This window comes from Condylura cristata, unplaced genomic scaffold (genome assembly GCF_000260355.1).
Source record: "Condylura cristata isolate star-nosed mole 26May11 unplaced genomic scaffold, ConCri1.0 scaffold00004, whole genome shotgun sequence".
Taxonomy (NCBI): domain Eukaryota; kingdom Metazoa; phylum Chordata; class Mammalia; order Eulipotyphla; family Talpidae; genus Condylura; species Condylura cristata.
In genome coordinates, this window is record NW_004567105.1 from 45,877,689 (window position 1) to 45,900,397 (window position 22,709).

Below are 22,709 nucleotides of genomic sequence, written 5' to 3' on the forward strand. Positions count from 1 at the left end.
TCACTATCAGCCCCTGCATGGTTCACTTTGCCAGAATAAATGATGCTCCAACTGCATTCATGATCACCAAACTAATAAACAGTCTATTTGCTACCTAATCCATGGCTCCTTTTACTATCTCATAATGTTGCCCATCCCCACCCTCTAGGAAGTGACATTTCCTGAACAAATTATAAACTTTTTAAGTACCTCATCCCAAGAAATCTGACTAATTCACAACTATTATTTCTTCCCATGTTTTTTTTATTTTACTTATCCAAATTTTAAAAACACATCTTTAAAACTAAAAAATTTGCAATAATGTTTGAAATATTTTCAGCTAATCATAGCACCCCAAAAAACTATAATTCAAAGAAATCACACCACAGTTTTAGAAGAGTATGTTGGTTGAGTGTGTATAGATCCAAGAGTGCACAAGTTCCAGAGTCCGAATAATCAAGACTTAACTCGGGAATATACCACTTAGTAGTTCTCATATATATGAAGAAAATTTTATTTTCATTTCTAATCCAAATTTTACCACTTAAACTAAATCCAACTATCATCAGAGACAACAGAAAAGGACCAGTCACTGTCTTATATCAACCCATGCAGTACATATGACTGGTTTTGCAATTCTACCACTCTTTTCCTCCTTAAAAATTACAAAACTTAGAGGGAAAAAATTAACCATAAAAGGGCCAGCTCTGAAATTTTATATAATTAACCAAAAAAATAAAATAAAACATGTTTCCAAGAAAGTAATTGACCCAAAATGGAAATGTTTATTTATCTATAATTTTCACTAAGGAGTTTCTGGAATAAACATAAGATCTTTCAAATTCATGCTGGTTTACAAAATCCCAAGGCACCAAATAGCACTGATTTTCATAAAGTAAAAAGACACATTCTGGTCTTATTCTAAACAGAAACAAAACTAATACTGTGAACAAACAAATCTTAGTTAAAACTCATTGAAATAATCCAAATGGTTTCCATTCCAGGGAAAATAGTAAGTCAGCAGTTTGCATACGGCAGCCTTTTCCAAATACACAAAATAAGCAAAAACAGCAGCAGAGGAAAGTGCAAATGCTGTAGCCTTTCTATTTCTGCTTCCACAGGACTGCAGTTCGATCAATACCATGCCGTGCAGTGCTTGGCTACCATTTATGCACACTTCCAGGTGGCTCTGACTGTACCATCCAGAGGTGCAGAGAACTCCTGGGGCCTGATTCATGGCACCATTACACACACCACAAAGAGAATGACAAGAAATTCTAGGCACCAGCCTCCAACAGCTAGAACAAGACTTGAAAGCCAGAAAAACAAATACTTGAGGTACCGAGCAATCAGAACTATCACAAAGAACACTCAGATACTAAACAAGAAAACAATGAGGACACAGCTACTCACTCCTTAAGAAACAAAAGCCTCTGGGAAAAAAAGTAATAAATGAATCACAACCCTTCACTTAATACCAGTAACAGCCTGTAGTCAGTTAAAGACTGTTGAGTAAAAATATTCTATATAAGGAAACTTACTTAAGGGAAGTATTCAAAATCCTTTACCCAAGATAGAAAACCCGATGTGCAAAATCAGGAGAGGGGAAAGTCTGTCTGGGGTTATTTCAAGGCACTTACAGACTGCATCTTAGATACTACTTTAATTTTGAAGGATAAGTTGTACAAAAAAAAAGAAAACTGCTGCTTTAACTTCAAAACAGAGAACCAAATTCCAAATCCCCCTCCTCCCACAGGACTTGAAAGGACAATAATTAGTCAAGAAAACAGTAAAATGAGGAAGTGGTATTCTCTTACAATTTCTGTTAATCCCCACCAGCTGTAATTTAAGAAATTCAATGACATCAGCATTTACATTTGATCCAGTAAGAATGACAGAACTACAACTGCAGAATCATATGAGCATGGGGGTGGGGGTGGGGGGGAACGGTGGAAGAAGAAAGTTGGGGACAACTGGAAAATGCATTTGAAAATGTGGAAAATTAATTCACTTTGCAGTGAATCACTTCAACAGTTTTAAACACCAACACTGCCAAAAATAACATAAAAAAGTGGAAAAGGAAGCATAAGTACTCCAAACTTAAGCAAATGATCCAGTGGAACTTCTGAAAAAAGGCCCCCTGAAACAAGTGAACTGAATACTTGAAAACAAACAGAAAGCAATTAAGCCATCTATGAGCAGTAAGAATGAAACACTGAACAGCATATAAAGACTGTCATTCTGTTAAAAAAAAAAAAAAAATCCTGCTATACAAGAGCCTGTAAACTGAGTTACATTATTTATCATTTACATTACCTCCTAGAAGACAGGCACAGAGTCAACTCCATGATTTCCTTTCCCAGGTAGAGAAAATAGCTTTTGGAAAAACCACTGAAGTATTTTCAAGGTGTCCCATCTGAGTTCAGAGATAGACAGGGAATACAGCTCTGAATTCCCAACATAAAATGACAAGCATTAGCTTTTACTCAAGTTATATTCAAAGGAAGAAAACCATAGCAAACTTGACCAAATAACCTATGGAAGAGCTGAAATCACTCACCAGGGCCACCTCGGCCCTTTGGGGGAACATTGAGTCCACTGAACCGTCTCAGAAAGGAGATTGTTATGAAAATGCGATTGCAGCCGCTCTGCCACACGCTTACATGCACCTTCTCTCAACACCAGCAAGGCTAAATTAGAGATACAGTGATAATTAATAGGATCCTTGGCAGCAGGAGCCAGCTTCTTTAGCAAACCAGTAATTGCTGCCTACTTAAAATGACAGGGAATTCATACAGGAAGGAGGGAGGTGCTAATGATGGAAATCATAAAAGGTAAAATAGACTTTACATCAACAGGTTACTTGGCGCCCATTCAAAACTACCTCCTTATCTATAGATTCAGTGAATAATGAAAGCAAATAAATTCAAAATCATACACAGGAGGACAAAAGATCAATAATCCTTACAAAAATGTCACCACTAACATAAGAAAATCTGGTGAAAATAAAACTCCTTCCACACACCCTCCAACTCCCAAAATGTCATAAATTCCTAACTTGACCATGAAAATAGTCATAATTTTGTGTAAGGTATCATACTGGGAAAGCAAATTTTTACAATATGTGACATATTTTGAAAATACGCAGTCCATCAAGAAAAATTTAACAATACTCATAGACAGTTCCTACCCTTTTTCTGACATTAAAATAGTACCCTTGTTTATAACCTTTCTAGGACAGAAAAGACATGTAGTTCACACTTTGTTTACCAGAACAACTGAAGACTGCATGATATCTCCAGCTCAAACCTCGAAGCCCCAGAAATAAGAGCTCACACTACTAAAAGATTTCCAAACACTCATCTAGACAGTTGCCCCAAAAAACCAGTACCCAAAAGACTCTCCCCAGCAAGAAGCAAGCCAAAGTACCTCTAACATCTTTAGAGACATGAGGAGATGAGAATTTAGTCTTCTGTCATAGGGAGATGTCTGTAGAGATAAACCAGGGCAGCAGGTACATAGTTTCACAATGACTAATGCTGACCAAACTCTTCATAAAATGAACTCTACAAGTACAGATCCACCTCGTTAGCTCAGAAAATAACCTGGCTCTCTGATGGTATTGCTAAGTCTGTCCTGATGGCCCACAAAAAAAAAAAAAGAGAGAGAGAGAGAAAGAGACCATTACAAGACTCTGGGGTGTCTAACTAGATACAACCCAGGAGACCCTGTTTATAAAATCTCAACAAAATCTCTGATCTGAGCCCTCCCTGGTGGCGCAACAGGTTAAAGCACAGCACCATGAAGCTCGCAGCAGCTACTTCACTGTGAGTTCAATCCTGGGCCAGGGAGGTGACCCAGATGGTGTGGCAGACCTCTCCTGACCCGCCAGATGCTTTCCTCAGCAGTGTACTTTGTTGATCTGCCTGTTCTGCTGCCCCCTCTGCCTCTGGTGAATCCTCTCACCACTCCTGCACCTCTGGCCTGTACCCCAGTTCTGTATGCATAAATAAATACTTTTTAAATAAATAAATAAAAATCGCCAATCTGTCTCATGATAGTTTAAAAAATATGTGGTAGGTAGCAGATTGAGAGCAGAAGTGTTGGAAACTCAGGTGGTTTACACTTTTCTTGGCATGTATTAAAATGAAATGTGTTTTCTTTGTGTGTGTTGTGTCTTTCTCCTCTCCTATTAACAAAGACTAAGAATGATTTAATATTCATTCTGTGAATCTCTAACCCATTCCTGATGGAACCCACTAAGTATATGGCTCAGCATTAAGGCCATCAACCAGTATTTTTATAACTTCTTCCTTTCTATTAGATCATTATATTCTTTTATTGAAAATATTTAACTCAATACTTTACAATGACTAATGCTCTTAACACCCACATGTCAAGGCAGAAGTTAAATTCATTACACAACATTATGATGTTTCAAGACCTTTGGCATTCAAAGATAAACAGTCCAGAATGGAACAGACTGGCTACAACTGTATGGAGACACATAGGAAAAGCAATTAACAAGTCAAGTTAGGCAGGGAAAAGAGAAGGGAAAAAATCAGGATGTTAGGATCTATATTAGTGGTAGACCACAAGTTTGGGTAGGTAGACAAGACTTTTTGATCTTATCAACTAGGAACATCTGAAGAAGATCTATAATGAGCAATGAGGAAAATCTATACACCACACCCTTGTGAATGATCAAATACTCACCATCCCATCTTTTGCTACCATTTTTGGAGGCTTCACAATCTATCTCTTTCTTTCTTTCTTCAGAAGCAGCTTTGAAAACAAAGGACTATGCAGGGAAGCCTTCTGTGAACACCTTTAATAGATCTGTTTATTTTGGATTCAGATGTTCAACCACACCCAGTGTCTCTGGTCTTTACTTCATCAGAAACCTAGTCTTCTTTCTATTGCAAAATCAACATGAATTGTCACCCCTGATCACTTCCTATCCTGCCCGCCGATCCTAACAGCTACAGCGACCACCAGAGCAGGGTAGATACAAGGTGAGCTCTGAAGTCATCCTGCCCTTGGATGAAGTCTTGGTTCCTAAGATGCCAAGTCTGAGCTTCTTTATCTATAAAGTGAGATCCTACCTACCTCATATCAGAATTAAATTATATAAAACATTTTAAATGTTTAATATAGTACCTGCTAGATAGCTGGTCCTTAATATTTGTAATTCAGCTAAATCTGAATTATTCATTCCTGCTATTTCAGATTCTTGACTTTTCCAATGCAGGAAAAAAATCTGAGAAAAAATTACATAGGTGTCTTCTTGATCCAAGCACTAAAACAGGCTGGCAAACAGATATGAATGACCTAAATAAGCCATTGATTGTATAATATACTGTACAAAAATGTAATGGGTAGGATACAGATGTGAGGAAGAACAAGATCCAACTTTATTACTTTAACTCCAGTGAATTTCAGTTTCCTAGATGTAGAAGAAATTAAAGCATTAACACAAAAGACAGTCTGTAAAAAGAACTTTTAAAATGTTAGATGATGCCATTACTATTACTGCTGTTCATATTTTCTTTACCATTATTGGATTGTATGATCCTCTGGCGAACATAAAACTATGGGATCTACTGAAAACAAATCTTTTCTTCTCTCCTTCCTAAAAACAAATTCCAAGCACTCCCAACAAGTATTCAATTGATATTGATAATAATGACTGCTGATAACTATTATATGCTAATTTTCAATACACAGAGAACTCAAAAACATCACCTATACCCTTTAAATCCAGTGTAAATTAGGGCTGATTATTTTGGCTTGCTGCTGGATTTTTCAACAAACCTTAAAATGTCTCTCTGCTCTTTTCCAAGGTCCTCACTCCACCTTCCTAAAGATTAGTAGAAAATGTATTCAATTAAATTAGAGTCACATATATAAATAGTGAAGTCCCACTTAGCTTTAAAGATATGTAAGTGATTGGCCATTTTTATTGGCAGAGAAACTCATAAAAATGTGAGACTGGGTTCCTGAAAAAGTTTTATTAAAATGGCATCATGTACAACCCACAAAAAGATTGAAGCAGATAATGTTTTCCCAGTGTGTACATTTTTAAATTCAGAGAAGGAATAGTAGAGAAAGATGCAAGAAAACAAGTTTTAATATAATAAACTCTCATTATTCATGAATTCCCCACTTGCAAATTTACCTACTCAAAATTTATTTAGAACCCCAAAATCAGTATTTGCACTATTTTTGTAGTCATTTACAGACACAGTCAGAAAGGCAAAAATTTTCAATGACCCAAATTATGTTTCCCACTAAAGACAAACAAGGTAACATTTCAGTTTCCCAAAAGTATCCTTTTAAGCACTGTTTGCATTTTTGTGTTTTCTGTTGGTGACTTCATTACTCAAGGAGACCCCAACCCTAGTGTTTAAATGCTCTATACAGTTGCTATGAGCAGAAAGGCTATAATATACCTTTCCAAAATAAAACAGTGTTAAGTGAGCTCGGTTCAGGAATGCATGAGGAGCTTTGGCTTTGAGTTCAATGTCATTGAATAAATAACATATATTAAATAAAGGGTCACTAGGTATTAACACTAATAAAACAAGGTTATGTATAGATCAGTTGACAAAAGGGTAGTGACCAGAAGCTCATAGGAACCTAAGCCTGTATTTCCTCCCAGACCAATTGTTCAGTATATATTAATAAAATTTTCATGATGACTTTGTAGAGTACACACTACCTCAAATACTGAGAATTGACTATTCTTATTTCATCATTTAGCACCAATCTTAGTGACAACAACCTTGCTAATTTAAATGCATCAAGTATTTACATAGAATAGAATTTACAAGTTACCTTGTACAATCTTCAACAGCTATTCCAAGAAAGGAATACTGTTACCCCTATAATAATGTTCTCATATTTTAGATAAGAAAAATGAGGTGCAAAGAAACTTAAGATGAATCCACACCTAGTAAAAAATAGTCAAGATAATTTCTTATATGATTTCAAAAAGACTTTAATGAAGATGCCAAAAGTTACTGACCCTTTCCAGCGCATCATTAACTCTTCATCATTTTTAGTCATTCTTTATGCGACAAATATTTATAGGTTACTCACTACCTAGATCCTGGAGATGCCCAGTGAACCAACAAATTCCCTGTATTCATGGGGCCTCTTTCAAGGGAGGAATAACAGATAATGAAATAAATATCACCCATCAGCTATTTATAGGCAGAAGATGCTTTATTTGCTAAAATACACTTTATTAAATAAGGGCTTCAAAAGAAATGACAGGTATAGTCTGCCCCAATCTCTTTCTAATATTCATGACTAGTAAGTGGGTTCTCTTTCTCCCCCAGAAGGAGCAACCCTCGCCCTTGAGCATCTGACCTTAGATCTACACCAGTGCTCAGCAGCCAACCTTTTGCCAAAAGCCAACAGTGATTAAAGTTGATTCTTTTTTCTCACCATTATCTCCTGACTCCACAGTAGGCTCAATAAATATTTACTGAATATCATTTTACCTCATAAGAGCAAGGAAAATTTGCCCAAGGATCTTGCCAGTTAGTCCCAAACCATGACTCTGAGAAAATGAATGAGATCTTTTAATATCCACCTATTTAGATACTCAAGAAATAAGCCTACTCTGAAAAGCCCCTAGCTTGTTGCCTAGTTAAGGTACCCAACTCTCAGCTCCAGCATCCACAGCCGACTCACTCTTTTCTCTAGCTAAAAGGCAGAGTTCAGAGCCCATCACAGAAGTCCATTTCTGACCATCATTCTTAGACTTCATCCTCTCCTGTGCTCATTAATTCTCCAAGCATACTGACTCTCATGCTAAAGCATCTAGCTCTAGGTGTCTTTTGTTTCAGTATAAGTCTATTAACTTCAATCATATGAAAAGAGAAAAATGCCCATTTTCCCTGTTCCTTTATAAAAGTCATGACCAACACTGTTTTTAACCCAAGCCAAGATTCAATTAGTTGTGCCAGTATCAGAGAGAGTTGAAAAAAAACTGAAAAACGATTCCACAAGGATATCCTGTGTATATTGTATGAATGTAAATCTGGATTCTGGTACAAGGTGCCTTCCACTCATTGCTAAATTGAATGAGTTCTCATTCCTCTGCACACACAGCTGATAGTTGGAGGAAGTGGTCTAGCAGATTCCCAGGTAACACCGAGTTCTAGTATAGATTTCAAAATTGCAGTTTATGTCCCAGGCACTAGAGATGTACTTCTGAGAAATAACAATATGGTTGGATATTCTTAGCTATTTCCCTCATGGTGACAATATAATAGGAAAATCAACAGCACCTGCATAGACTAGCTACTACTTCCATTTAAAGCCACCAGTTGATGGTACCTGAATGCAGCAGCAGGCCAAAGTGGACAGCAGTGTAGCAAAGACGCAGGAAACAATGTATAGAAGTTCCAGTCATATCTACCGCACCCAATTACCAGGGACATTCTCATCACCTCACTGAAGCATCAGTGCACTCTTGTGAGGCACGGACCCTTGAGAAATATATAATACGTCTCTGATTCCTGGTGATGACATTTGCTTATGGGTGCAATACACTGAGACCTCCTTTAAGAAAGATAGTTGATAACTGGCTGGTCCCCCTTTCTGCTTTCTAGTGACCAATCAAGCAAGATGCTTTGGAAAGAAACTTTGTAATACACCAGAAAGCAAGTTGTCTGGCACACATAAGCCAAAACGTCAAGTTTCACAAACAATTCGATCTGTCCATTACCTCATCTCAGCACAACTGGAAGAAAAGCAAATCCCTATTGGTGTTGATTAAAAAAAAAAAAAATTTACAACTTAAGATTCTAGCCTCTCAATAGCTACTAGGAGGGAATTTTTTTTAGAAAGGTAAAAGATATAAAGGTTTTATGGTTCAAGAAGTCAAGGGATTATAGCTGGTACTGCATAAAGATAACTATACAAACAGACTGTCCTGTTAAATGTGAAAAGGTAAAGTAGACAAAGCTGAAACATGACAGTTAGAAACCTGTGTGGAGACAGGGCTGGAGCTGTCTGCTACTCTGCAGTGTTGTGAAACTCCAATTAATGCAACTTACTATTTATTCTTCCACCTAACTATAGTCTATAATTATGATGAAAAGAAACATGTTGATAGAGAGAAAGATTGTCCCAGCAACAAAAGTAATGCCTTACCAGTAAATAGCATGTGCCAACTTTAAACACCTACCTGTTAAGTATCTCACTGTTCACCACTACTTGACCTGCATCAACTCTCTAAGACCGAATGCTGACGTCCCAACCTAAGGAATGGTTAGCCCTTCTCTTTTAAGTACCCTCTTCTTTTCTTTTTCATTTTTTTATTAATTATTTTTCTTACATCATCATAGTCTTGCTTCCTCTTTATTAAAATATTTAACACAAAAAAAAATCATTTCAAGTGAAAACTTTTGATGCTGTGGGTACAGGGAACCAGAATGAGGGAACCTTAGTTACTGAGTAGTAGCCTTAGTTACTGAGTAGTAACTAAGCACCAGACTTAGGTACAGCACTTTACCCACACAGTCACCTTATATCTTACATCACATTATTATTCATGAACCCCACTTAGCCCTCTGTTGAAACAGAGGGGTTACAATAATAATTTGTTCAAAGATTACAAAGGAAAAAAGAGCTAGTAGATGGTCAAATTGAAATTAAAGTTAAAATGTCATCTTCTGAAGCTTAAAACACAAACATTAGATTTAATAGACTGCTGAGAGCTTTCAACCCATTCACAGAAAGAATGGGTCAAAGATTTTTTTCTTTGGAGATGGTCAGCATGCAGCAAAAGAAAAATATTCAAAATGTTTGAATCTAAATGGATTAAACATAGAAATTGGTTGAATGTCCCTGTAAACAAGAGGTCTGGAAATGTTCCATGGACTTTCCTTCTCACAGTCTATACTTCTCCACAGAGAAGCTAATGGTTCAGAAAGGATCAGAACAAGGGCAAATCCTCTTATGTCAGAACACCCTTATATGACAAAACAGATGCTGGCTGGGCACAGACATCCCGCCCCTCTGTTTTGGAAGCTCCCACATTCTACAAACTGTCTGGAATTCATTAAGACAGGAAAACAGGCTGACAGTCGTATTTCAAATTTTATTCAACAGAAGTTTTGTGAAAAACAATTTGGTCATGTGGGCAAGCCTAAAACCACCATCACCCTGTTTCTCAACCAAATCTTTCAGTCAAGTGACTGTTGTATGCTTCAAGCTTCACACTATTTTTGTCTAGGTTAAACTACGACCCTCTTTTGAGACTGGGACCAGTGTTCTCACATTAGTAAAGTTAACTTCAAGTCACTACGTGATCATATTTAAAGATTCAAGAATCCTACTTGTTTCACTGAAATAAATCTGATAGCTAACTTTCTAGAAGGGAGTTTCCTTTTATTTCTTTTGAATCAGTGAGTAATTACCAGTGATCATTTCTGGCTTGACCAGAACATGCAAACCCCATTTTGTTATTGAATGTATTTGAGGGACTATTTCATTTCAAAACAGAAACACAAGAATAATTTCAGTATGGAAACTTATGATTTATGAATAAGCATTAGAACAGTGGCAGAAAATTCAAATTAGCCATGTACACTTAAAAAAAATCATTATAGGCCCTCTCTAGTAGCACAATGTTGATTAAAGCACAGCACTGGAAGCTATTAGCAGCCACCTCAGCATGAGTTCGATCCCCAGCGAGGGAGGTGACCCACATTTTGCAGCAGACCTCTCCTAACCTGCCCGCTGCTTCCCTCAGAAGTGTAGTTCACTCAATCAGCCTGTTCTGCTCCCCACTCTGTCTCTAGGAATCCTCTCACCACCCCCATATCTCTGGCCTATACCCCAGTTCTGTATGCAAAATAAATATCTTTTTTAAAACTTCATTACTTAATTAACAGAAACATCTGGGAATAGGCCTATGTCTTCCATGGGTAAACACCACCTGACCCAGAGGTAAAACACTACTAAGGTCATGGCAGTGATAGCTGACTAGCTATGCACCGAAATGTGTTCCTCTTAGCAGGCAGAGGTGTGTGCTCAGCCAATGCCTACATATCCAAGCTCCCACCCAGCATCCAAATACAGATATGAGACAACAGGGTTTTAGCAAAAGCAATGCCTGCTTGGAGCATTAGCCCTTTCCTCTTCTTTCCCTTCTACCTTTAGACACAGGCTCCAAGGTTTCAAGCTATGGCAGAATCAGAAAACAGAAGGAGCCTGAGATCTTACTTTGCCATATGAAGGAAATCTGGAACTATTTCATGATTATTGCCTGCCACTGTGTTACAGCTACTAACATTAACCTAATACACATATTCTCTGCCTCCAAGGTATGGCTTTTTGCTCAAGTTTTACATGTATCCAAGATCAAGAAAATAAAAGGAGAGTCTGTTTCTGTGAGCAAAATCTTAGAATTTTCACTAGTCAATGTGCAACAGCCTGAAACCACTATATGGAATAAAGAAATATGGCAGTCTATTGTCTTTTCCTGGAGAAACTGAATTCCATGGGTTGAGCATGTGGAAAGGCACTACTACAAGACTTTGAAAAAGTGATTATGTACAAACATAATAAAGGTGTCCACTAAAAAAACTAAAAATAGCAAAGTGGGTTTCCAGTTACAACTGATTAAAAAGATGTTAAGTATATGAATCTAAGAGTGAGAAAGAGATACACTAAACCAAAAGAATAGCATATAAGATCACTACTCCAAAAAGAAACCCTAAAAAATCGTCCTTAACATTCTGCCCCCTGCTGTTAAACCATGCATTTTAGTGATGGTGATACTACATTCAGTTCTGAATCAACAAAGATTTAATGCTCCCATGTGTAATCAGCATCATGAGAACTGCATTCCAAGATTCCATCATTTAGCATTTACACATCTAGCATTTAACCAGACAAATGATTATTGTTTATCTACCTAAAGACCAGTAGATACATGACCATGCTAAGATGATGCAAGGAGTGGTTCCACAAAGTCTACAAGGCATCACAAACCAGTGGCCCTACTTCACTCTTCAAGCATACTTTCTTGCAGCAAACGGGCAAACTTTGATTTGGAATGTCACCTGGAATCATGTTTACATAAGCTACTGTAAACTCTTCCTTTAAAAGTAAATAAACAGAATTTGCAAGAATGCAGAGTTGGTGGCATCCCCTTCCTTTGAAAGAAATGACCCTAACTGGTCAGTACTATTTTTATGTTTATTTATAGTCATTCTCTGCCAAAAGCATTATAAATTAGTTGCAAAGGGTTATATTGGCCAAGGTAACAATGGCCTAAAATTAAATTGTGGTTACTCAGGCTCAATAACACACAGAGCAAAACTGATCCTAAAATACTACTTTTCCACTACTTTTCCATCTTTTGCTAAAAAAATCCAAGTGCTTTAAAAAAAAAACAGATCCTTTGATGGAGATGAAATTGAAATTGGCATTATTTGGCCACTGACATTTCTAACTATCTGTTCATAGACTTGATTCTTTTTTCTTTACTGAGGTAATGCTGGCTATGATTTAGGTGAATAGGTTCTCACCTCCTCAGATGTATGTTACCACCCACCCCCACCATACAAGCACCACCAGTACTTTTCCATGCACAGATCAGTTTTAGATATTATCTCCACCTGTCTAAGACAGATGCATACCAGATGAACAATGAGAATACATCTCATTGAGGTCTTCTGGTAGACCTTATAAGGATTGTGCTAAGCAATGACTAAACAGCAAAGTCACCTTTAGGATTTTCATGTGCTCTTCTTTTTTACCAAACTTCAAATCCCAGTTATAAAAAATAAAATGCAGGTTTTGAGAAACATACATTTCAAACATATGCCTATGTTGGAAAACACAGAACCAGTTACTATTTTGGAATACTTTACAATAAAGTTACCAAAGTGAAAATGGTATTTCTATCAATTGGTCATTTCAGGATTTCATGGAAAACCTCCACCACCAAGCTAAATGAATCTTCTCTGCCAAATCCTCTTTTCACCAACGCAAATTAAGCTGTCCAGAAGGAAAACCTGTTCTACAGATACAAGAGCTGTGCACCCACATGTGGGGATGGCTATGATCCTATACTTCCTTGAGCACATGAGGAAAGACAAATGTGTGGAACTGATTCAGAGGGGGGCAGGACTGGTAAAGAAAAGCCCACAGAAGCCTTCCAGAAACTACTCAAAAGCCCACAATTTTCATATAGACTCAGGGCAGAGTCTACCAGGACTCTAACTCATTGCACTTGAATTTAAAAGATGTTTTCTTGAAAAATACAGATTTTTTCCCTTTAAGTGTTACAACTCCATGGATATTTTAATCAAAAACATAGCTACTGGCCCTCCCTGGTGATGTAGCGGGTTGGAGTGCTACACAGCAAAGCTAAGCCAAGCTGCGGCTGCCTCAGAGCAAGTTCAAACCCAGCCTGAGGTGACCCACATGGCTCAGCAGGACTCTCCTCTCTCGCCCGCTGCTCCCCTCAGCAGTGTACTTCATCCATCTGCCTGTTCTGCTCTCCACTCTGTCCCTGATAAATCCTATCCCATCCCTGTACCTCTGGCCTGTACCCCAATTCTGTATGCAGAAATAAATAAACTCTTTAAACACACACACACACAGCTACTGAAATTTGAATGTTTGAGGTTGCTAAGTAGTTGAATTAAAAATATGCCATTGCCTGGGGATGTCAATGTTAACAAAAGCTTGAGGGGGGTTAAAAGGGAGAGGCCTATTTTTCATTTCTGTACCAACACTTAAATTTTCACATCAGTATAGACAGGAAGTGTGACTTCAGAGTCAGGAGTTCTATATGGACTATTTTTTTGTGTGTGTGTGGTGTATGCATATATTTCATTAAATAAATATTTGGTTTCACCTCTTCATCCCAAATGACTTGAACTGCTCCTTTATACCAAAGTAATTCAAAACCCTACCAAAAACCACCTCAAGGTTCAGTGTGAGGGGAGCACAGGCAAACAACAACTAGAATGACCTCAATGTAACAACAATTAGAAGACCACGGGGCTAACTCCAGTAAGATGATCCTACTCCAGTAAGATGATCCTAAAAGAAGGAACAGATAATAAAAATGTCAAGCTTCATGCCTACTTTTAATCCATGATAAATATATAAAGACAAACATAAATCTCTGACTCACTCAACATTAGGAAAACTGAAGACCAAGTTATAAATACTTGCAGGAAGAGTAACATCTGTATTTCTTCCTCCACCATTCCTACATTATCCTCAAATTACCTTAAACCAGTCCTATGCTTGACATCAGCAGTTTTTCATGCATCACCTTTTATCTTCACAGCAGCCTTGCCATGTAGGCACTGGCCCATTTGACAGAAGCGAGAACTGAAGTGCAGAGAGGATGGGTAGTTTGTTCAAATCATACACTTAGGGAGTGGTAGTGACAAGATTTGTAGATTTATTTCAGATATTCAGGTCTTGCCTCAAGTCACTTCCTCCATGAGAACATTTTTGAGGACCCAATCTAATAAAGCCCCTTTATTTCCCAGCCACAATCTAGCAGTAACACTCCATTTCATTCCCTAGCAGCAAAAATTATCTTGTTCATTCATTGGCTTCATTACTAGTGAACCAAAATGGAAGCACCACCTTGCTAACATTAAGCCTGTCTGTCTGGTTCTAGCTTTGCCTCCCCTAGTCCTAGTGTGATACACTAGGGCACTTGCTACATACCTGTGGTGAGGAGGGAGAGAAAAGAAGAAGGAAAGAAGTAAATAAAACCAAGTTTTTCTGCCCCCAAATTGTATTATCTCTGCTTAAAGAGTTTGGGGAACATTTCAGAAGTACCCTAAGGAGGCAAGAGTGTCTCCTGATTCTGAGGTTATCACCTAGGGCCCTGTGGCATTTTCTAACATTACTCCCTCACAGCACTGCATCCTGCCATGTTAGCCTGGATCAATTTCCTGCCTGGATGCAGCCTGCTTACAAGCTACCACCTGTAATATACCTGTGATACACTCTACACAGCGCTCAACATGTGAGAAGTCCCAGAAACACTGGCCATTGAAGAGAAGAGTCTCTTCAGGGCAGACATCTCCCATGAACAATGGAAAGATATGCTCCTATCATTCATGGCATGCATGAAAGCTCAAAGAAAGGAAAGATGAAATTAAGAAATACAGAAGATGGTTAGGAACCAACCGAGAGAAATGAGAAGCCTGGTCCTCCTCTCCAAATCCTCAGGAGAGGGTTGGGGGAAGGTGAGAAGATATTTCAACAGCGATCCCAGACCTGCCTGCACCCTAGACCTGCTTGGGCTGAGCCCCCTCAACCACCCAAACAAAGAAGCAGATTTCATGACATGCTGTAATTCTTAGTCCTAAAGCACAGAAGTGAAGTTCGCTAGATTAACAAAAACCATCTCATAAGCTTGAAAATATCAAAAGCCTATGGTGACTGCCTTTACCATCTTTGACCTGTCTTCTTGATTATTTTCTCCAAAAAAAATGCATATTTGGAGTTGACTCAAACATGTTTTTATAATTTACTTTGTTTGATGAGACAAACCTAACAGCAAAGTAGAATTATGTATTTTGTACACACACAAAACAACTGAAGCTCTTGTTTACTGTCCTTGAAAAATGACCAAAAAAATTTTAGTCAAGGTTTTTTCCCTCTATTATTTATCCTAATACTGCCAGTTCTGAAACAAAGCAGTTGGAAAGAGAAATTTAGTAAGTTTGATTTGTCCCAAGATACATTTTTTTACACTGAGGTCCTATTCCTGACAGTAAGCACATGTGACCTGTTCTAAAAAAAGGATATTTTCCACTTCTTGCACAACTGGAGCAGATATAAACATCAGCCTGTGCAAACTGCACTGCAGAACTCAAAGGGAATTAAAAACACACACACACATACACTTAAATAAATTCTATAAATAGCAGCACACAGAAAAAGGAAATCTCCGATAACACACAAAACAAACACTTAGAATCCCACTTGAATCAAGTTTTCCATCTAACCAAACCATAAAATTAATCTGCATAATTCATTTTAAACATCTGCCAGGTAAGGGCACCATAATCTTCTCTACTTTGCTTTAGTAAAAAAAATCTGTACATTTTAGTAATTGTAACAAGAAGGGAAAAAGTGTTTATCAAGCTAAAATAGCAAAGAATGGATGCTACTTACTATCACTTGGTAGGCACTGTGTGTGCGCAGCAGTTTCACACATTATCTCAGTTTTAAAACTTCTGTCAACCCTCAGGATAGTTCGACTGACCCCACGTTACTACACCAGACACAGTTCTTAGGCACAGACCTCTTTGAGTCTACGTGCATCGAGTCTCCTGGCGACCACTTCATGTTCACAGACCACAAAAAAGGCTTTAAGTCTGGTTATAGTCTACAGGGCAACCAAAACCCCTACGTTTGGACCTAAGTTTTATTTAATGTTGTAGAGAAATATGTTTTGAGTATTGCTTAACTCTCAAGGTCAACTCAACTACCCCTATCTGTTCATAAAATTACACCCCCCAGTTTCTCTATTAATTCATCTCTGATGACTCCTACCTCCCATGGTGATCACACTGTGCACTGCATGTTTAGTCGGATCCATGTGTTTTTTTCCTTCTCTCCCACTGGGAGTTTGGAAAAGACACAGCCTAAAGCACCCTTGCACTCCCCACAGTTGAGTAGTGCCCTTAAACAGCAGGATAGGCAGTGGACAAGAGCATGCTTTTCACACTGTACTATACAAGCATGTGTCACTTAACAACAGGGTATGTTCTGAGAGACAGATCTTTAGGTGATTTCACCACTGTGAAAATATCATAAGTGTAAACACATAAACCTAGAGCCTGTTCCACACCTAGGCAAGATATGGGGATCACCAACCATCATTAGCCAAGATGGCATTATGAGGAGCGTGCCTACAGACAAGGCAATGAGAACACGGGGGCCCAGAGACAGCCCTGATTCAATGTCAAATTCATCAACTTTCTATGCCTCACTTTCTTTTTCCATACAGTGAGTAATAAAAATACATACACCCTAGTTTGAAGTGAGAATTCACTGAGCTAATACAAATAAAATAGTTTGAATCTTCCTAGCATACAGTAGTACTACCAAAGTAATAACTGTTTGTAAAATTATAATTAATATCATTTTTATTAAATGTTTACAATAAATAATAAATTTTTATTTATTATCAAATCATGCAGGTTTCATAAAGTCTAAGTTAACACATGCACAAACAATTCAAATAGGGACTAGCACATGCACAATAAATGTCAATTCTGTTTATTGGTATTAACTTGCATAAACTAGAATTCAATAGAGAGGTGCTGAATAGGAATTTTTATGTATACTATGATACTTTTTTTTTAAGGAACATAAATTGTTATGGGTTGGACCAAAAATATCAAATGCCAGAAATTTATCAGGAGGAAAGCAAAAAATTGGGGAGATCTTATTGCATAATGCAATTGGCCTACCAGAAGAAATCGAGTCAAAGAAACACAAAAACATTCTGATATGACAGAATTAAGTAAAAAGAAAATAATAGCAAGAACAACATCTGCTAACATTTCCTGAGCACTAATTATGTGCCCAGCACCAAATTCATCCTTTTCTACAGTTAGTTAAAAACTTCAGGAAGCAGACCTCCCCCCAATGCCTGATGAGGAAACTGAAATAAGAGTTCACTCAGGCAAAGAGGGACAGAGAGTGGTACCAGAACAATCACTTTAATAACCCCTCTTAGAGGTTACCAGCAGATCAGACATACCAGAAGAATCAAGAAAACTTTTATAAACCAAAAAGTAATTAAGTTTTGCTTTGCCAAGAATGGATTATTATTTCATAAAAGAAGGCATGTTTTAATAGAAAGCAAAGAAAAGAAAATGGAAGAATTCAAGAAATGGCAGTGGCCTTACACCTCAAGAAGTGTGTATGAGTGTGCACATGTCACAACAGTCCTTGTCTTTCTCACTTTACCCCAAACATGCAAGCACTTTCCACACCTCTCTGCGAATTAAGATCTGGGAAGCAGTGCCACATCCTGTCCTGCCTGTATGAAGCTAATACTCGCTTTCATTCCCATTTCTAATTTGCAAAGAGTTAAGTAACCATTGTCTAAAACATTACTAATAGTCTGAGAAGAAATAGGAGTATGAAGCTTGTCCAGGAAAAGGACATTTGCAACTACAAAGTCACAATTTAGCAGCAACTAAACAAAAGGCCCATGAACCTGAGAGAAGCTACCCATGAACCTGAGAGAAGCTACCAGGTTATAACATTGCCTTCCAGTCCCAGGACCTACACAAAGTTCCTCTCTACTCCTTGCCTGCCTGATGTGACTCTAACCTGTGAATTCTGGGTTCACCTCTGACTTCAATAAGGTGACCCACCAATAAGATTTCATTCTCTGAAGACACAAAGGTTTCAAACACCTTGTTGGGGAAAACAATTATTCATTACATTTTCTTGCAGTATAAGACTTCCTATAACATAGTTTTGTTAATTAAATGACCAGAATGGAGTTTACATAATCTAAATCCAACAGTTTTCCATTCCTAATGTATCCTTCTTCATCAAACACTGGCATAGCTGAGCTTAGAGGATGAAGAATGTAGAAAGACTCTGGCAGTAGCTTATTTTAAAAGAAAAAGTATCAAATGCAAAAACCAAGACCCAGCAGCTCATCCTGAGGGTATTCAAAAAACAAATCAGTATTGTGCCAGGTACTATTCAAGGTCAGTCATTCTGAACAGGGAAGATTCTGCTCCATGAATATTTTGGCAATGCTGGGAAACAATTTTGGTTGTGAGAACTGGAGGACGGGTGCTACTAATAGGTCGAATCCAGGACTGCAGCTAAATATCCTGCAATGCCCAGGACAGACCCACAACAGAGAGCTATCCAGCCCAAAATGTCAATGGCAACCCAATAAAGAAACACTGATCTGGGATCTGGGGACACAACAGTAAACAAGGAACAGAAAGAAATCCCTGTTCCTTTGGAACTTCCAGTCTAGTTTGGAAAACCTGTAATAAACATAATATGCTAAAAAGTTATAAAATAGGTTGTAAGTGTTTTGGAAACAATTGAGCCTGGCAAGGAAGCAGAGCATTTGAAGGAATAGTAGTCATAAACAGCACAGCTCAGGTAGGCTTGGGAATGACATTAAAAGAAGACTTGAAGTTGGGGGAATTAGCAAAATGGCTCTCCAAGAGGGAGTAACAAGTGCAACATACAGAGACCCAAGAGTTCCAGGAACAGGAAGAAACCAGTCTAGCTGGAGCAGAGTGGCAGCAAGAAAAGGAGCCTGAACCTACATAGGGTGCCTTGTGTCATTTTTAAGGATCGCAAGTTTTACTGAACCTAGAAGCCACTGAAGGGTTTTGAGTAGAGAATTGCAAGATATGACATGTTTTAAAGCAAGGTTTCTTACTGTTGGCACTATTGATAATTTGGGGCTAGGCAATTATTCATTTAGCGGACTGCACTTGTACCAGAGAATATCTGGAAGGATGCCTGACTTACAGCTTTCTAGAGGCCAAAAACAATCTCCTTCCATCATCACAATCAAAAACCCACTCCAGATACCCACCCAGACACAGCCAAAATGACCCGTGAGGGACAAAGTTACTCCCTGGTTGAGAATCAGTTTTTTAAAGGAACATTATGGTTACTGGGTTGTAAAAGCACTAAAAACAGGTAAGGGTAAAAGGTAGAAGACCAATAATCCAAGTGAGGACGCTGGTAGTTTGAACCAATGGGGTAGCAGAGGAGTTGGTGATAAGTGGGCAAATTCTAGACATATTTTCACCTGTTAAAGAGACAATCCAGGGCCCTCCCTGATGATGTAATGGATTAAAGTGCAGCACTGTGAAGCTATGGCCACCACTGCAGCACAAGTTCAATCTCTGGCCTGGGAGGTGACCCACATGGCATGGCAGACCTCTCCTGACTCATCTGATGCTCCCCTTAGCAATGTATTTCAGTTGATCTGCCTGTTCTGCTCCCTACTCTGTCTCTCTGGTGAATTCTCTCACCCCCCTCCACGCACCTCTGGCCTGTACCCCAGTTCTGTATGTATAAATAAATAAATCTTTAAAAAAGAGAGAGAGACAATCCAGAGACTACAACTGAGAGAGAAAATGGCTTCAGCAGTCTTAAGTCTTTCAACTTCAACTTTTTCCATCCAGTGTACAAGAGATGAGACAAAGACTTAAGACAAAAAGAAATGAAGAAAACTTGAACGTGTAGCCCTTTTTAAAGTCACACAACAGATGTCGATGACAATACGTTAGACAACTGTGGAAAACAGTATAGGGAAATTTTCCCAACCCCATATATTTATTCACAGATTTTATTTAACTGGTTTATTTCAAAGAGCATGTGTCTGCTCCACAGACAAGTTTTACAACAACTTTTTTAATTTAGCCTTCCTCTCCATACCGGTTCTGTCCTGCACCTGTTTCTAGCTTACACGTGTGAAGCCCTTTCTTCCCACTTACCCACATTTTTCCTTACACGTGCTAGTTAGCTACCCTTGAGTGTTCACCCTGCTTGCAAGTAATATTTTGCCGACTGGGAAAAAAAACAGGCCCAAATACTTCAACATGAGTTTCATCACATTCATTTGGATTTTCCCACATGGTATTTTCATCACTCTCAAACTCATTTAATATTATGTATCAGCTACCATCAAAAATGTTCCAAACAGTCCAGTTAGTTCATTTCTTTCTGGCTATGTGCATGCACGCACACACAGTCCCTCTTTCTGGTCATGTAAGCATTTGCTTATAGAAGCAAAAACTGAGGCTGCTTGGTAAAACACTGGTCCCTTCAACCAAATGCAGATAAAGCCCCAATGAGCATAACCAACAATACCCTTTACACAATATTACTCAAAACCCCCAACCCCCAACAAACACAATCTATGCTCATACACAAAACAGCCATTATGAAGAGAAATCACCAACTAAAGGCGGGTTTTATGTGTCTAACTGCATAGGTTTCCTTCCAATCTCCCTGAAGATTTGCAAAGAGGCTGCTTCAGATTTTCTTCCCTAACTTCGATTCAGAGTGACATAGTCTGAAGGAAGTGGCTCCAGTGGCCACCCAAGCAAGTACTAGCCCCTAACACCCCAGAAGCAAAGATTACACCACCTCACTGCCTCTTCAATTGCCCTTCTTCATTCATGCCCATTTTCAGGATTCTTGCCCTCTCTGCCAGCCAGACCCTATGCACTGTGAGAGCAGGCAGGAAGGTTTGCCATGGACAGAAGCACTGAAGGCTGCCAATTGTAGCCCTCTCTTAGCTTACAGTTTAGAGGGGAGGAAATAAACACTTCTCTACTATCTCAGCCTCAAAGACCACCCCTCCTCCCCCCCCCCCTTAGTAAACATTGGAAGAATCTGGGTGACCTCAGCAGAGAAAGATACCAACCCACTCTAACAGACCAGTGGGGAGGTTTGCAGGGAAAGAAATGGACACTGGAAGTGGTGGGGCACCAGACAAGGGAGTATCTTCACTTCTCTCATAAAAAGTTTTGAAATCCCCAGCAAATTAAACACGTGTCTCTAACAAACAGGGATACTCCCAATACCTGACAGTCCCAAAGTCGCAGGCCTGGGTTTCAACTGGTCTTCAAGACCCAGAGTAAAATCTGGAAGAGGAGGCACGCCCACCCATTGCCCCCTCCCCCCTCCCGCCCCCTCCTCCCGTTTCGGGCCCTCCAGCACCCAGGAGCTGCCAAAAGGTGAGAGGCGGGTCCCAGGAAACATTCACCTGGGGCGGCCTGGGGCGGGTCTTCCCTGAGGGGCGGGACTGCCAGACTCTTAAGAGGCGCCAACTGACAAGCTAATAGCTTCCCTCGCACGTCGCGTCAATCAACCCCAATATCTAGCTCTCAGAGTCCTTAGCCCACAGGGATCTTCAGAAAACAGGGTTCACTAGAAATTCCTTTTCCCTCTTCCACCTGGACAACGTCCCGACCCAGCGCTCCTCCTCCCCCACCTCCGCGCCGGATCGATCCCCTGCCCCCACCCTGTCTCAGCAGCTGGTATCCCCAGCCCAGGATCCCCTTGCCCCGGCAGGCGCTCCCGGGCAGCCGGCTAAGCACGCCAAGTGCGCGCAGGTGAAGACACTCAGAAGCGCACGGGACTGGAGGACGCGGCCCCCAACTGCGGGGGGCAGTTCGCCCTCTGCCCCGAGGCAAGGGCACGGGGTCCTTGTCCTAAAGCCAAGCGACCGGCTCACCCCGCCCAAGGGTGGAAGGCGCGGGGCAGTCCAGCCGTCTGCAACGCCTCCCTCCAGCTGTCACCACTCACCTGCTCTTCAGGGGTTGACTTTTGAGTTCGTAATAGGTTTTGGGCTCTTCGTGAAACTCCTCCCCGACTTCGAAATCCGGCACGATACCCGATTCCGACTGCATGGCTCCCGCTTCTAGTCCTTTCACTACTCGAAAGTGAGAACAGAGGCGGCGCGCCGAGGGAAGGTAGCCGGGCCTGGGTCCCCCGAGCCGTGAGCCCCCGCGCAGTACCGAGCTCAGACCGCTGGTCCGCGCGCGGCTGCCCGCCCCGGCGCGGCGAGTTTACACTGGCACCCGCGCGGGAGGGGCCGGAGGCCTACGCAGCCTGGGATCTGTAGTTCGGCTGGGGCGGGGCATTCTGGACTTGCCAGGGGAAGTACTCCCCCAAAAAACTACAGCTCCCAGAAGGCCAGG

The 22,709-nt window shown here is 39.8% G+C and overlaps 1 protein-coding gene across 2 annotated transcripts in view; it reads right to left on the reverse strand.

Annotated features, from left to right (window-relative positions):
• MITF (microphthalmia-associated transcription factor) overlaps positions 1-22,430 on the reverse strand; it is a 200,513-nt gene extending 178,083 nt beyond the window's left edge. For both annotated transcript variants that reach the window (XM_004675981.2, XM_004675980.2), the window contains exon 1: positions 22,315-22,430. In XM_004675981.2, coding sequence (XP_004676038.1) covers positions 22,315-22,418 — 104 coding nt within the window. In that variant the 5' untranslated portion in view covers positions 22,419-22,430. The remainder of the gene's footprint in view (positions 1-22,314) is intronic.
• Positions 22,431-22,709: the final 279 nt, after the last annotated feature.